Here is an 18079-nt window from a genome sequence, read left to right as displayed (position 1 = left end):
CTGCTGAACTCGCTGTCACATCACAAAATGACAGCTCCACTCACTCCCTCAAACTGACAGCCCCGCAAAACACTGCTGTCAAACCAAAGACTATCGAACTCGCTGCTGCATCACCAAATGACAGCTCAACTCACTCCCTCCAGCTGACAACAACACTTCCTGCACAAGACTGCAGCAGCTCTCACAACAAAATGCCAGACAGCGCTGTCCTAGTAATCTGCACCAACAACGAGACACTAGAGACTTACCCCCACTGCTTGTCAATCAGCACACAAGAGCCCATGCCACAACTCCTGGGCAACCTCATTGAGAGAGGAGTGGCACGAAAACTGTACTTAGCCATCACCTTAGAAAAGGAAATGCAGCTCGAAGCCCTGGTGGACACAGGTTCTGACCTAACGCTAATTTCTGCTCAACTATTTCAAAAACTCAAGTGTGAAGCGCAAAGACAAAACCGAACTCTTAAATTCCACACTTGTGAGCTGAACGTGCAGTCATACAGCCAGAACGACATCCAGCTAAAGAACTTAGCTCCCATTCACCTGGCAATCGGCCCTATGAGCGTAGTCCACCCTGTGTATATTTCCCCTATGAACACTTATCAATTTCTCATAGGCAAGGACCTGCTAGACCGTTTTGAACCCTTGTTGGACTTCAAGCATCTACAAATTTGGGCTCAGGTGCGCGAACCCCTCCCCCTCCAGCCGCACAAATCCATTGAGCCAGAATGCCAAGCCACAAGGATCGTGGAAATGCCCTCAGCCAAACATGAGGATGAAATCCCCACAGCTGTTCAGGGTTCAAGTTCGCTACTCTGCACGTTCAGAACAACGCCAGACTCCGATAATTACTGCCCCCAGGTAAAAACTCCCCTGCAGCTGCAGGACGTAACCGCAACAGACATTATCCTGGCACTATGGGCAGACAACTCAGCTATAAGCTTGTCACTATTCAATGCAATTCTTGAACAGACTCCAGACCTGTCCTACACCTGTAAACGCACCCGTTTCCCTTTGAACCCAGAACCAACCTCATTGACATCTGCCAAAGGGATCTGTGCCTTGAACTTGACATGGAATCACCGGCACTTGACCCATTACTTCCTGATCCTGGAAGACCCAGCTCACGACGTCTACATTGGAGCAGACATCTTGATTCGCCTCAAGGCTCATGTGGACATGTTTAATGAGGTTGTATGGGCTCCATTGATTTCACTGCCACCTGTTCCCATCAGTCATGACAATCTACTGTCAGGTCAGACCATCCTTGAAGTCTGCACCCTCATCAACGAACAAGGAACCGTCGTACCTGCTTACACGAAAGGCGTCGCCGTGCGCCTCAACCTGCGACAGGGCCAAACCCTAAACCACACGCTGGCTTTCTTCCAACCTTCACCTGAATGTGTAGAACTCGGACTCACCCTCGAAGCCACACCCCTCACTGAAGTGTCATCTCGGGTAGTCTACATTCTGTTCAACAACTGCACAGCAGCTGACATCAACATCCCCAAAGCCTACCGACTGGGATGGCTAGTCAGTAATGACTTTCATGACTTTGAACTGATACTACCCGTAATAGGGCCCATTCCACCTGCACTGATACCTGAGGGACATACTGACAATACATTGTTCACAGCACCCTTCCAATTCATTGCCATCACATCTGTCATGTCGGTAGCCAAACACCGTGTGTGCAGAACAGAGCTGACAGAGGATCAACACCTCACAGTGTACACAGTCTCCCACCAGCCCGTCAGTGAAGCTGACGCACCTGCCGTGCCGGTTGAAACCAACCCGACTGATGACAAACCAACAGAGGAACCATACCAAGGTTTCGAATTGCAAGTGCAACAAATTCTACAGGATGCTGATGCCCTTCAGGATGATGCAGACCGCCAAAGACTAAAACAAGTCCTATACAAGTTCAAAGAATCATTTGCGAAAGACTCTTTAGACTGTGGTCTGACGGACCTCCACACAGTGCGTATCCCCACGCACCCTGAGGCTCCGCCCACCTTTGTCAAGCAATACAAGATTCCCATCGCCTCACACGAACCGGTGTGGGAAATCATCGAATCAATGCTTGAGAAAAATGTCATTCGAGCCTGCAACAGCACATACTCTGCGCCACTATGGCCTGTTCTCAAGCCTAATGGAAAGTGGAGACCGACCATCGACTATCGCAAATTAAATCAACAGGTGCCATTGTCACGATGGCCCATGACTCAGCTGGAACAGGAAATCCCACAAATCAGAGGAGCCACCATCTTCTCTACACTCGATGTGGCCTCTGGATTCTGGACCATTCCAGTACACCCTGACGACCAACACAAGCTGGCATTCACGTTTGGCAACCGACAGTACACCTTCAACAGGTGTCCGTTCGGATATGCAAACTCACCAGCTGAATTCAACATATTCCTGAACAAAGCATGTCCAGACGCCAGGATGAGAGGTAACCTGATTTACGTCGACGATGTGCTTATGAAAAGCACGACGGTGGCAGACCACCTAAAAGAAATTGACTATGTTTTAAACCAGTTATCTGCTGCCGGCGCCAAAATAGCCCTCCACAAGGGGCAGTGGTGTAAAAGCAAGGTCAATTACGTTGGCTTGCTCATTGGACCCCATGGCATTGAACCACAATCAAACCGTATTCATGCCATCCAAAACATCAAGCCCCCCACTAACGTCTCAGAACTTCGAAGCTTTCTAGGAGTTTGCAACTACTCCCGACAGTTCATCGAAAACTATTCAGACATCGCCAGGCCTTTAACAACTATGTTGAAAAAGGACTGCCCTTTCGTCTGGTCAGATGCTCAAGAACACGCCATGGTAGAACTAAAAAGACATTTATGCACAGCTCCATGCCTTGCTTACCCTGATCCACAAAAAGAATTCCACCTGGAAGCTGGGTTTTCAAACCAATGTCTCAGTGCTGGCCTATACCAACAACATGACCAAGACAAGAAGGTAGTCGCATATGCCAGCAAGACACTTCTCCCTCCAGAATGTAAATTCTCAGACTGCGAAAAAGCTTTGCTCTGTACAGTGTGGGCAATTCAGCGCTTCTCCAACTACATTGGTGCACAGAAAGTCATCATAGAAACATGCCACCAGCCCGTCATGTTCCTCAATAGCCAGCGAATCCGCGACGGCGTTGTCACTAATTCACGCATTGCTACATGGCTAATGGCTCTCCAAGGACGAAACGTCGAGGCAAGATATGCACAAAACCACAAATCCGCTCTAGGTAACGGCTTGGCGGCCTGTCAAAACTGCTCTGACAACTCTCCTGCCGCAACGCTGAACACACCTGAGCCCCAAGAACCACCACTGACCTGCCACAGGTACTTTGACAAGAATGTGTGCGAAGGCATGCCCACAGCCTACGTGGACGGATGCTCCTACAACAGCGAGGGCATCCTAAAAGCAGGTGCAGGGGTACTGTGGGTGAACGACCACCCATGCCCACCACAACACTTCAAGCTAGGCCCCAAGTCATCACAGTATGCAGAAATCGCAGCAATTCTCATAACTCTGCAAATCGCAGCATCAAACAACATCAAAGAACTTCTCATCTGCACAGACTCTAACTATGCCAGACTCAGTTTTGTATGCCATCTCCAGACCTGGAAACAGAATGGTTTCAGAACTGCTAACAACAAGCCTGTAAAACACCAACACCTGTTCCAGGAATGTGATAACATCACAACGACACACGATCTCGCCGTGTACTGGAAAAAGGTAAAAGGACACTCCAAACTCCCAGGCCAAGACAAAGACTTCAATGACCACACTGACGCCCTCGCAAAAGCGGGTGCCCTACACGGTGAACCGTGGAATTCCCCGAAACCCTCACCCACCCCCGATGTAGCAGTGCTAACCCGAAGCAAGAAACCATCACCTGCTACTGCACCTGCTTCGCAGATGCTGTCACTAACCCCACAAATTTCAAACAACGACCTTGCAGAAATGCAAGCCTCAGACACTGCCATAAAGACTATGATTCTCCACCTCAAAGACCCCTCCCCCAACCCAATCGCACCGTCTGACACCTCTGATAACTCAGATCTCAGACACTTACACAACAGCAAACACATGCTGCGTGTGCGGGACGACATTTTATGGTTTGTCACCGATGACACCACTTCGCCCAAGCTTGTCGTGCCCCGATGTCAAAGGGGGGAGATGATAAACCACGCCCACAACGCACCTTACGCGGGGCACCACGGTACCAGAGCCACGTATGAGATACTTAGACAAGTGGCATACTGGCCAGGTATGCAGCAGGATGTGGCAGAGTATGTGAGAGAATGCCTGGTCTGTTGTCAGTTTCACCCAACAAACCTAACTCACAGAGCCCCGTTGCAACGCAGAGGAATCACATTTCCCTGGTCAGATCTCCAAATTGATTGGGTGGGACCGCTGCCCAGATCGAGCAGAGGTAACAAATACTTTCTCACGGTGGTGTGTCAGTTTACCAAGTGGGTAGAGTGTCTGCCAGCACCTAACGACACCGCCCAAACAACGGCATATCTCCTGATGAACCACATCTTCTCCCGATTCGGGTTGCCACTGAAAGTCAATTCAGATCGAGGTACCCATTTCACCGCAGAGATCATGCAAAAGATCTGGAGAATTCTAGGGGTACAAGCCAAACTTCACATCAGTCACCATCCGATCTCATCCGGACAGGTAGAAAGGTCTAACCGAACGGTGGTCGCCATGTTGAGAAAATATGTGTCGGCTAACCAGAAAGACTGGGATGTGAAACTTCCCCTGGTGCTGATGGCTATCCGAGCCACACCACAGGAATCCACCAGAGTGGCTCCATTTGAACTCATGACTGGGAGGCAGATGACTCTGCCCTTACACCTGTTGTACCAACCAGGAGACAACAACCTCGTCACCGCCTATACTACGTCCCAATATTTGGACGAGCTCCATAGACACTTGAAAACAACTTTCGCTTTCGCTCAGCAACACCTGAAGACCAGCGCTGAAGGCCAGAAAGCCTTTTACGACAAAAAGGCATCACACCAAGAACTCAGTGTGGGCGACAAAGTCCTGTACTACAGTTTCGCCTTGCCACCCAAGCAACTGTCAAAAAAGTTTCTGCCTCACTGGACTGGACCACATGAAATTGTGAACAAACTCTCTCCTGTAGCATACCAGATCCAGCTTAAACGGGGACCAAGAGAACCCGTTCTCAAATGGGTCCACCGAAATCAAATTAAAAGATATGTGGCCCGTAGTAGGGACAGACAAGAAGAGGCCAATACGAACTAAACTCAACCGCCGTCCCTACAGGAAAGAAGACTGTCCCATCCCCCGGGACAACCCTTGCTGATCTGTGCCTTCTTTCTTTCCCCTTCTCATCCACACCTCTCTCACTCTTGCCTGTAACAGGATGCTGCTGTGGATTGCCATCATGTGCTTTCAGTCGACCAGAGGCCAGCCACCACCCGATGTCATCTCACCGGGGCCAGCCTCGGGAATCGTGTTGAGAGAACAGCCTGGACTGCTTATCACAAATTGCCGCACACACACACAGAAAGTGTACGTGCGACTCGACCCCCGAAACGTCTACCGTGCGCACTACCCGAGATCCGCCACTCACTACAGTTGGGCGGGTGCCAGATGGACAGAAACCGCCCTCGACCATGCTGAAGCTGACATCGTCCACATGCTGAACCAACTTGAAAAGGTGACTCTCACCCAGGCCGAACTGAGTGGACACAACAGACGGTCCAAAAGGTTCCTCGGAGCCCTACTCGGAGCCGCTGCAGCTGTGGGCACGCTGTTCAACATCGGTATGTCTAGCGTCAATGCCGTGAACATCGCCACGGTACGAAGACATGTGACAGAAATCCAGACGGAACTCCCACAGCTGAAAGACCAACTCACCACACAAAGCGCATCCCTAACCACCATAGGCAAAACACTGAGAGGTACAGTCACCATCCTTAACACACATAGCGTCATGTTGAACCAAACTTTGAACTCAATGAGACAGATGTTCACAGTCTTCCAGAATGACTTTGCCCAAACTCAGTTGGTCACCGCATTGATGTCCGACATGCTCAGAGAAGTGAGCTCCTCCATGGACAACCTAGCCATGGGAAGGATCCCGCCTTACCTAATACCCCTGAGTCTCGTACAAACCGTGCTGGCTTCCGCCACCACCGCACCCACGGATCCGATACAAACCCATCTCGCCTACTCTTTAGGTAGCGCCATTCCCCTGTACGTTGACCCGGCACAGCGGGAGGTTGGCTTCCTCCTCAATCTGCCAATCATCGAATCAAGCCGAATCTACCGTCTTAAAGACATTGTCAACATCGGATTCTGGCAACGGGACACTCAGTTTAAAGTACGGACTCCCGACGTGGTAGCGTACCATGACAGCGACCCACAACTGTACCTAGCACCTAACCTACACATGTGCACCCGCACGAAAGACATTCACTATCTCTGTCCCAGCAAACCTTTCCTCAGAGATAACACCGATGGGATCTGCGGCCTCCAACAACTAGCCAACGACGCACGTTGTCCGGCCGATGCGAAACCTCGCAACCAGGTCACCGAGACGCAAGCTGAGATCGTAGGAAACCGATGGCTCGTGAACACTCCAGTACGGTCAGCGACACTGACCTATGACCAACACGACACTGCTACACGTGTCAACCTGCTCAACCAAAGCATGTGGATTCAAGTCCCACGAGGAGCCATCCTCCACCTAGATGACCTGGCCTTGTACCACCTCCCAAGTGAAGAGTACCAAGCCGAGCTAGAAATTCCGTCGTTCTTCAAGAACCGCAATTTCACTCTAGATCCCGAACTGGAAGATTGGATTGAAAAAGGGGGGCCACAAGTTATCGACATAGCTCCCCTGGACTCAGCCCTTCAAGCATTGTCTCGACTACCCATTCTGAACACTTCACCTGTGGTACAAACATGGACAGCCGCTGATACCGCACTGTGCATTACCAGCATCCTCGGACACGCCCTAGCTTTGGGTTTGGCCTATATCCTGTACAGAAGGATCAACGCAATTCGAACCTCCACAGCCAAGCTCACAGAGGCAGTCTCCGTCGGCTTCAGGAGAAACCTCCGGAAGGATGACTCCCCACTAGAGCAAGCTGAAGACCTCATCGAGCTCACGCTGCAGTCCTAAGCAACACCCGTGTGCAGCCTCCGCCCATCCATGCACCTGCCATCTGACCGTTGTTACCGTGATGACTCGACTAGGCCCATACACGCCCGGTCGACTCATCAAAAGGGGGAATGTAACGGAGAGCAGATCACCAGTTGCAGGGTGATTAAATCAAATTAATTAATGCAGTCTAAATCTACAAAACCCCTGTCTCGCTCTGACTCAAGCTATTCTCACATTCCAAAGCACTCTCATTTACGACACCTCTGCTGTTTTGAGATTGCTCTGCGCAAGACGTGCAGCCCAAACGGCGCCGAAAAATGGTGTAAATCATTGACTATCTCTCACTCTACATGATCTCTTACGTCTAAACCAACAGAGACCGTCTGTTTATGGCCGGGAGAGCCTAACGCTGACCAATGAGAGCGATCCCGAAAGCACCCCCCCCAGGGAGTCTCTCGGACACTGATTTACACATAGACACTAATTAACTCTTCACAACAATAAAACAGTGTTGTAGAGACCAGATGCCCAGAACATGTGGTCTGTGCCTAATACATCAATCCAAAGAGCCAAACGCACGCACACACATAAGCCTCACCCGCAGCGACGGGGACAAGAGTTCAGCGGACGGGTATGAACTTTCAAGACGCACTCACATACACACACACAGAAACACACTCAGGCACCACCACGTGTGATCCAAAATCCTTGTATAAAACATTTTAAATTTATTTTCTTGATGTGTATGATCCCCTGTCCCAAATATTATGCCTATGTAGTTTGTTGGCCTGTAATCACTCTGTGGTGCCCACAATTACAAGAAATGATGTACCTCCTTGATTTTAGATATTAGAACTGTCATTCGCGGTATTGCCGTGTTCCACGAACCCCAACGATGCTGAATCTTTAACACAAAATATCAGAGAATGCATTGTTTTATTAAATACCAGTGTTATTAAGTTATGGACGAATTCATCGTTTCAAAGCCCCGCGGAAAGGAGGCGCATAGACCTCAAAACGTCAGGAGGTGGGCCCATACGTTGTTAAAGACGATTGGCCCACGTACGTGAGGGAGGCGTGAGTTTAGCCCTTTAAAATTGCGCGCCCCTTTCCTCTCATTGCAGTCCGCCAGAGAGAAAGACGACACGCCTCCTTCCCTCAAGGAAGCTCCGCTCGCTTTTATTTTCCTTTTATTTCCAAGTCTTTTCTTAGAACTACTATAGTATAGTCTTCTGAAACCAACCCACAAAACCAACTTAAGGCTAAAGATAATCTTTGCTGAGTCTTCGCTCGCTCCAAGTCGCCATAGCAACCAGAACGCTGTGACCACGTGATCCAGGTGTCTTTATCCAACACAGACGAACGCACCCAAGGAAGGCCGATCTTTCAAACAGAGTAACGTAGATCTTTTAAATTTGCAATCTGAAGGAAATGCTGTTTAAAGTTGTCTAAATATTACTGAGAAACGTTGGGGTTTTGTGGTGAATGACTAAACTGTTTCTATCCCTCTCTCTAAATTCTCTTTCACACACACAAACATACACATACACACACACACATATACTCTCACCCACGTGTGCCGAGACAAACACACTACCACGTGCTCACGGAGCGACACACCCACCTTACAAACGCTACCATCTCCACATCTCACACACACACCTAAAATCATTCGTATCTCAACTATTAGTTTCCTCTCGCTGAGTTCCTCTCTCTCTCTCTCTCTCTCTCTCCCAAATCTCTCTCTAAAACCTTTTTATTTTGTTGTATTTCTGTATTACGATCGTTATATTGCCTGTTTTGTTTATGCATTTTTACTCCTGCGTGATTTAAAATAATTGTGTAATCGCTAGCTTGTTTAAATAAACTTTGTTAAATCATTTGAATTAAGTTTGCCTGTTTTGTTTCAAATTCTGAGTCCCTGACGAGTGCAGATTTTACCTTATAAGCTCTACGATTGGTTTTATTCTTAAAAGAAACCTAAAAATTGTCTAAAACACGGAGATAATTATCTTCTTTGTGGCCACAAGAAAGTGTTATCTATCAGTGTTAAAGACGCCTGATTTCTGTTCATAAATTATACATTCTGTCCGCTGGACGGCCAGTCTGCATGGTAAATGAACCTTCTTCAACTTCTACCTCAAATTCCCCAAATTGAGTAAATGCTACCCGTCTCTATCAGTGATTATTACAAGTAATTGTGTAATCGCTGATACAAGCCGAGATTTTGACCTATTCCCTAATTTGAATAAATTAATTTATGGAAGCAACAGATGCATATTCACATTGATGAATATTACCGCTAATTTGAGCTAATTAATTCCCCAACACAAAGTCATTGTTGTTACAATAAATATCTTAATTTGTGTTCCGAAGATGAACGAAAGTCTTACGGGGTTGGAACAACATGAGGGTGAGTAATTACTGACAGAATTCTCCTTTTTGGGTGAACTAACCCTTTAATCTAAGCCCTGTCTGTGAAACCAAGCCTAAAAGGGTTATTGTATAAAAGTTTTGACCCCCTCAATGAAAGTCCAAAGGACTTTTATCAAGCCAACATAATTCTGAGAAAAGGTCTAAAATCATTCTGATTTGATTTGAGTTGGTCTCTCAAGCAGTGTAATTCATACATTCATACACGTGGCTGAAGTGCACGGTGATACTGTTACTGATACCTCTACTATTTATTCTTTCTGTTTATAGGGCTAGAATTTTACAATGGGTAACAATACATCTTCAAACAGCAATTCAATTCCTCTCGACGACACACCAGCAGAAATATTATTCAAACAGGAGGCAAAAGTTGGTGATAAGCAGGTGACGTACAGAATTCCAGCTCTCATCTATATCAGTGCCAAACAAACCTACCTTGCCTTCGCTGAAAAGCGGAAAACTCCTGACGACGCTGATGCAGAAGTGCTTGTGATGAGAAGAGGATTGTGGAAGAATGACAAGAAAGTTGAGGTACTAGACACGTTTAACCAAAATCGTAAAATATTTTTCATAACAGACAATTTTCTTTTTTGAACTATTTCATAGATTGTTTTCACATGATGTCATGTTTTTATTTCAGTGGGACAGTGTTCATCTGGTGCTCGATAAAGCTCGTCTACCTGGCCACCGCAGCATGAATCCATGTCCGGTCTATGAGAAAGATTCTAAAACGCTCTTCCTGTTTTTTATTTGTGTTCCCACTAAAGTCTCTGAAGATGATCAAATAAAAGCAAGAAAGAACCAGGCACAACTTTGTTACATAACCAGTAAGGACACTGGCAGAAGCTGGAGTGATGTTACGAACTTGAAACATGTGATCAGTGAAAAGGAGAAACACTGGGCCACCTTTGCTGTTGGACCAGGACATGGTGTTCAAATGAAGAACGGGAGGCTGATTATCCCAGCATATACATATTATTTTGATTCCAAAACTGCTTCATCCTACCCCGTATCACGTGCATTTGCATTCTACAGTAAAGATAAAGGAAGCACTTGGAACGTAGGAAACCAAATGGAAGATCTGGTGTCTAATGAGTGTCAGATGGCTGAGATAGACGACACACTGTACTGCAATGCTCGAAGTACATCCGGCCACAGAGTCGAGGCTCTAAGCGAGAATGGTGGAGAAACTTTTAACAAGCCTAAGGCTATGTTCACACTTAGCGTCTTTTTTGACAAGAAAAAGTTGACAACGGCGTTTTTTTTGCAAAAAAAAATGCTGGCAGCGTTCGGTTACAAATAGCAGCCGAGCGCGTCTTTTGTTGCTATAACAAGAGCTGCAACAGTAGCCTAGTGCTGTGTGATGCAAAAAATGTCGAGAAAGAGAAAGTTGGCTCTTACGTTGGCTTTTGAAGTTACCAGGGAGGAGAATGTCGGTTCACAAAGACGTTTGTGGGTGCACGACAGACAGTTGTTCTTGTTGTTATGGAAACGACAGGTCTCGCTACTCGCTTGTCATTGGTCAGCTGTCAAAAAGGCGCTTGACGTAGGGCGTTTTTTTCAGAAAAGTTGAACTTTTTTCAACTTAAAAAGACGCTCTGAGCTGCAGAAAAAGACGCCGGCGGTGGCGTCTAAAAAAGCGCTCAGGACTTTTTTGAAAAAACGGTTTACTCCATAGGGTTATAATGTAGAACAGACGCTGGCAGTTTGAAAAAAGACGCTAAGTGTGAACATAGCCTAAATCTGCACTGCTGATAGAGACTGGTAAGGGTTGCCATGGCAGTGTGCTGAAAATTCTTTCCTCTGATCAGAGTACATGGCTGCTCTATTCTCATCCATCTGATAAAAACAAGAGAAAGGATCTCACAATCTATGTGAAAAAATCACCGATGGATCCCATCATGCAATGGAAATCAATGTAGTGCATCAATGAAGGTCCAAGTGGATACTCAGATCTGGCAGAGTGTGGGGATCAAAAGTACATTGCCTGTCTCTTTGAATGTGGTCAGAAAAGAGAAATTGAAAAGATAGCCTTCAACCTTTCCAATATCTAAGTTCATGTTGCAAAAATTGTTGTCTTTTAATGTGATTTGCTTTTTTCTTTTTTTTTCATTATTAACATTATTAACGTGCTCTGTAAACATAATTTTTTTTTTTTTTTACTTTAGACCAGGTTTCAGTTGGTCAATGGCTCAGTCTATTTCAGTTCCTCAAAATAGCAACGCATCAACAATGCGCCTGAACACACCTCGTTTTCAGACCAGCAGCCCATGGCACACAGATGGGCGCAAATGCATTTTTTTTTTTTCTCGGCTAGAATTAATTTGTTTATTAATGAAAATGTCTGAATGTTAAAAAATCAAGTTGTAAATACATCAGTTTCTTAATTCAAATATTATAACCAAACAAATATGCATTTGTTATATTAAGTGTATGCCAATAATTCTGAAATATTCAATTTTAAACCCTATATATTCCATTCACCTGAATTATTCAATATGTAAACAGTAAACATATTTTCATTAGTTTAGCTATATTCTTTGGTAATTTCATAACATTACATAAACATAAAATAATTACATTCTCTGAATGATGTTGAAAACTGTCTTTGTAAAATACTTAAATGGAAAATAAATGGAATCTAATTAAACAGAATAGACTCTTACACCGTGTCAAAATCCATTAGGGCCGGTTCACACAGAACGCGTTTTTGCATTTAAAGACATGGCCCTATTTTAACGATCTAAGCACATGGTCTAAAGCGCAGGGCACAAGTGCAGTTAGGGCGTGTCCAAATCCACTTTTGCGCAGCGGAAAGACTGAACGCTTCTCCACAGAGGAAACAGATCTGCTCGTGTGTGAGGTTATAAACCGCACAAGCAGACCATATTTTACATTGTAATCCTTTTTATTTTTAATATTTGGCTTGTTTGTTGTGCATGTGCTGCTGTGCGTCCCTGTGCGTGTAATGAGCAGAGTCTATAGGCACACATTATTAACGCGCTCTGTAATTTTTTTTTTTTTTTACTTTAGACCAGGTTTCAGTTGGTCAATGGCGCAGTCTGTTTCAGTTCCTCAAAATAGCAACACACCAACAATGCAACTGAACACACCTCGTTTTCAGACCAGCAGCCCATGGTGCACAGATGGGCCCAAATGCATTTGCTGTTTATAGTTTTTATAGTTTTATAGTTTATAGTAAAGAATTATAGTTTTTACTAGTTGAAATTCAGTTATTGATATCTAGAATGAGCATTTTAACCAGTAAAAATTTAATTGTTGATATTCTCATTTGATATCAAAAATTACATTGTTACTAGTAAAAATGTGAATTCCTGATATCAAGAATTACGTGGTTACTAGTAAAAATGTCTATTCTTGATATCAACAATTAAATTGCTACTAGTAAAAAATTTAATTTTTGATATCTGAAAATGTATTTCTGATATCAATATAATTTCAGATATCTAAAATGGCTTTCTTACTAGTAAGAATTGTATTTCTGATATGTGAAACTGGAATTTAGTAAGAAATCAATTCTTGAAATCAACAATTGATTTTGAATGGCAGCCTATGGTGACATTTCACTAGTGAAAATACAATTACAGATATCAAGAATTATAGTTTTTACTAGTTGAAATTCAATTATTGATATCTAGAATGAGCATTTTAACTAGTAAAAATTGTCATTGTTACTAGTATAAATCTAATTCCTGATATCAATAACTATAATTTGAACTAATGAAAATTGAATTGTTGATATCAAGAATTCATATCCTGGAAATTAATAAAAGTTAAAACGGCTTGCCATATGGTAGCAAGCATTTTTAGAGCGAGAGCTTTGAGAACTGGAGAATGGTGGACTTCGGCCTTGTTCACTAATGCAGTCATGCGAGTCTTGCGAGTGAGAATTGTACTTTCTCACTCGCAATACAATTCTTACTAGTAAGAAAGCCGAAAGCTTACTAGTAAGAAACAGTGACAGAAATTTGCAGTGGTAGCAGTACGCAGGGTACTGCTACCACTGCAAATTTCTGTCACTGTCCATCTTTATTATGGGGTTCAGATATTCAGAAAGTGAGATATTTCAAGCCTTTATTTGTTATAATTTTGATGATAATGGCTTACAGCTTATGAAAACTGCAAATTCAAAATTAGAATATTGTGAAAAGGTTTTCATAGCTGTAAGCCATAATCATTAAAATTATTAATAACAAAGGCTTGAAATATCTCACTTGGCATGTAATGAGTCTATATAATATATTAGTTTCACCTTTTAAGTTGAATTACTGAAATAAACTAACTTTTGCACGATAAATTTTTTTCGAGTTTCACCTGTAGCAGGGCATTCAGTTACTTCTGAAAGGACAAAAATAAGGTGTCAGTGTATTTCATTAGACTTTAGCTTTGCCAGCTATTAAAAATCTAGCATTTCCTCACGTTTTACCACTGATTTTTAGTGACAGTCGATATGCATGGGCCACTGGCTGATGACAGTTTGTTTATTTAATTCATGTTTTTAAACGTAGATTAATAAAACAATAAAAAGTAAATTTATGAATCATTTTAAATGCACATGTTTAATTGCTTTAAAAAAAAAAGCTTTTGGCAAACCTTTTCTCTCTCTGTTTGCCAGATGCTTTTCTTTGTCGTTTTGCCAAATGCTTTTATTTATCTATTTGTCAATCGAGTTAAAAAATGCCATTGGACAGCACACACGTAGGAGCAACCAATCAACTTTCACCTCAATTTGAAGCGCCAAACCGTCTCCCACTTGGAAATGTAACACGCACTGTCATTGGACAGTTAGAGAAACTATACGTCATTACATCGGGAGTTTGAAGACGGGTTCTAGCGACGCAAAAATGTCCGGTGAATCTGAACGTGTTTGGAGAGGGGTTGTGGATGATTTGTTAGTTTTAGCTGATTTCTGCGAAAGAAATTCTCCTCTCGATTATCATTTTGTATATAGAGTTTCACAGTTGAGGGAAGACGTAGCAAACACAGCGGATAATTGTGGTTGTACAATAAATGGAAGGATTTGGGTTATGTTTGATGAGGCACAGAGTGTCATTCAACGACTGAGTCCCTCGGACCGTAGCAGCCGTAACGCTATTGTACTTCCAAGCATTCTTGAACTACACCAGTCGTTTGGATGTTCCAGCAGAAGAGACGGCAAGATGCCTTGAACGGCCTGCACGCGTTTAACTACAGCGGTCAATCGCATGACTGACTTTATAGTATTATATACAGCATGTCAAAACATTAGGCTGGATATTTACTACAGTTAAGTCAGTTTGGTTACGTGAAGGCGGGGAACTCTTGAATGTATGTGAGTGCTTTAAAGGGCATTGAAGTCGGAATTTGTTCAAATATTATAATATAATTGTATTATATAATACCTTACTATGATTAAAACATGCTTTGTTTTTAGGTAACATGACTTGAACACCTCCATTACGAATGAGGAGTTGGATAGAATATTGGCGGAAATACACCACAGATACCCCAGTGCTGGCTACAAGATGATCTTGGGACACATAAGATCCAGGCAACTGCGTATACAAAGTAGGAAATGTAGCAAATATTAACAGTTTAATCATCTAATGTCTCATCCAGGTTTGATATTAACAGATTTAAGGACGTCAGGAGTCAATGTATAATGGATTACAGTCAGGAGTTAATGGATAATGTTGCTAATGTCCAGGGTCACACAGAATCTGCACTTACAGACCTAAATATAATCCTTTACACATGTCTACAAAATAAAATTCCCATCAGTCACAAAGTTTTATATATTAAACATTTTGTTTTGTTTTCAGCTACCAATTATGGTGTAATAGTCTTATATTCTGATAGATCTGAAAGAATACACCATTTTCTATACCTGTTTCTTTACCCAAATCTGCAACAAAAAAAAAACATGCAAAAAGTCTGCATTTTTAATCTAATTGTTGACTGTGTAACTTGTTGACCACTACTTTTGTAGACATGTGCAAATGATTAAATTTAGGTCTGTAATTGCAGATTCTGTGTGACCCTAGACATTAGCAACATTATCCATTAACTTTACCAAAGAAATGCTTAAAACCAACCGAATAAGTTTATGATTCCCATCAATGTGCCACACACTGTTGGGAACTGGTACACTGTAACGTAGGCGTCGGGCCGTCCTAAGACGTCCTTAAATCTGTTAATATCAAACCTGGATGAGACATTAGATGATTAAACTGTTAATATTTGCTACATTTCCTACTTTGTATACGCAGTTGCCTGGATCTTATGTGTCCCAAGATCATCTTGTAGCCAGCACTGGGGTATCTGTGGTGTATTTCCGCCAATATTCTATCCAACTCCTCATTCGTAATGGAGGTGTTCAAGTCACGTTACCTAAAAACAAAGCATGTTTTAATCATAGTAAGGTATTACATAATACAATTATATTATAATATTTGAACAAATTCCGACTTCAATGCCCTTTAAAGCACTCACATACATTTGAGAGTTCCCCGCCTTCACGGAACCAACTTAACTGTAGTAAATATTCAGCCTAATGTTTTGACATGCTGTATATAATACTATAAAGTCAGTCATGCGATTGACCGCTGTAGTTAAACGCGTGCAGGCCGTTCAAGGCATCTTGCCGTCTCTTCTGCTGGAACATTCAACGACTGGTGTAGTTCAAGAATGCTTGGAAGTACAATAGCGTTACGGCTGCTACGGTCCGAGGGACTCAGTCGTTGAATGACACTCTGTGCCTCATCAAACATAACCCAAATCCTTCCATTTATTGTACAACCACAATTATCCACTGTGTTTGCTACGTCTTCCATCAACTGTGAAACTCTATATACAAAATGATAATCGAGAGGAGAATTTCTTTCGCAGAAATCAGTTAAACCCAACAAATCATCCAAAACCCCTCTCCAAACACGTTCAGATTCACAGGATATTTTTGCGTCGCTCGAACTAGGGCTGGGAATCGATTCCAAAAAGAATTGATTCCGAGGCGTTGGGAATTGAGAGTCTATTCCAAAGGTTGGATTTTTTTTTAACACAAACCGCGGCCTGTAGACGATTTCATTTGTCAACACAATCACGTCACCTGTAAAGAAATAAAGTTCAGACTAAATAAATGGATCCAGTCGTTAGGGGTGTGAACCGACACTCGATTACGATTATCATGTCATCGATTCAGTTCAATTCAATATCACGATGCATCCTCAATTTAAAATTTTACTTCAAAAGTGATGTGTGCACGCGTGTGTATGTGCTCGCCTGTTCGGGAAGTCGCAGTGACAGAAACAATGACATTCCAGTTCAAGTTTCAAGGGATTAAAGCTTGTTTATGCCATTAAGAAAAGGAAAATCTGTCAAATAAATTTTGTTTTAAAGAAATGTTCATTTAAAAGCAGCGCTCATTAATCAGGGTATTATGTTACCATTAAAGATGCACGCATCAACCGTCATCGAATCTGCTGTTGAAGGTGACGATCATCCATTTATAATCACGCGTAACAACACAGAATAATTATTATTTGACCATCGGGTGCGGACACTTAAATCATTGGGGAAATTTTACTGGAAAATTATTGGGGCGGGTGGATGATTTGTTTTTGGCTGCGGATTCGGGTGACGTTGGAGCTCATCTGCGCATCTCTAACGGTACTGATCCACTTGTCATGATCCTGGTTCTTTTCTCTTTTCTCTCTGTCTCCATCTGCTGACTTCTCTCTGTTCCTGTTTCTCCATTCTCTCTCTCTCACCCGTTATCACTCACTCATCTCCTTCAGCTGCTCCTCGTTCTCTCATCCTCACACCTGCTCTCTATCTCCTGTCATTAGTCTCTCTATTTCTAGCTCTATCTTTCTCCTTTTCTCTGTCGGATTATTTTTGCCTGTCACGTATGTACTCACAATTGTGTTCTACCTACAGAAGATTAGTCCAGTCCAGTCTTTATCTGCCGTGTGTTACCTGATTTGTGCTTTGCCCAGTTACCTGCCGTGGAGAGTAGCAGAGGGTCCGACGCCTCACCAGCTTCCCTGGCCTCGCTATATACAAGCCTTCCGGACCTGCCGCTTCAGTTGCCGTTTGAGTTTTCTCACAGTCTCTACCTGAACATTTCTATTGTGAAATTCCTTTGTTTAATCGGCCACAGCGGCTTTGCCCTATTTCTATTAAAGAACTATTGCACCTGCTTTTCGCCTTTTGGATTCACTCTCTCTCTGCATACCGTGACACCACTTTTGTGACACGACTGTCGCGTGGTGTCGCGACGCCTCCCCACATTTGCACGTTGATGGGCGTTACTGCTATGAGCGTGGTTTTGACCGAGCGGGAAATGTTGCGTATTAGAACAGAGGACCTGCGAGAGACTTCCCCCCGTCTCCATATGCTACCGCGACAAAGCACGTACGCGACAAATGACGTCAGAAAAGCATCAGTACATTACAATCGGTTATGGGCTGGGTTTCCCGAAACGTTC

At 43.6% G+C, this 18079-nt stretch overlaps 1 protein-coding gene across 1 annotated transcript in view; it reads left to right on the top strand.

Moving 5' to 3' along the window:
• The window catches only part of LOC309504427 (sialidase-3-like), a gene marked incomplete at its 3' end in the record, with an annotated part of 31162 nt that extends 13450 nt beyond the window's left edge, over window positions 1-17712 (top strand). The window contains exons 2-4 of the mRNA XM_082177526.1: window positions 9865-10125; window positions 10235-10819; window positions 17530-17712. Of these exons, the coding sequence (XP_082033652.1) occupies window positions 9880-10125; window positions 10235-10819; window positions 17530-17712 (1014 nt within the window). The 5' untranslated portion in view covers window positions 9865-9879. The remainder of the gene's footprint in view (window positions 1-9864; window positions 10126-10234; window positions 10820-17529) is intronic.
• Window positions 17713-18079: the final 367 nt, after the last annotated feature.

The sequence above is a fragment of the Leuciscus leuciscus genome, assembly GCF_965113295.1.
Source record: "Leuciscus leuciscus genome assembly, chromosome: 8".
NCBI lineage: Eukaryota > Metazoa > Chordata > Actinopteri > Cypriniformes > Leuciscidae > Leuciscus > Leuciscus leuciscus.
The sequence above is the reverse complement of the archived record's forward strand: the minus strand, read 5'-3'. Positions and strand labels throughout refer to the sequence as shown.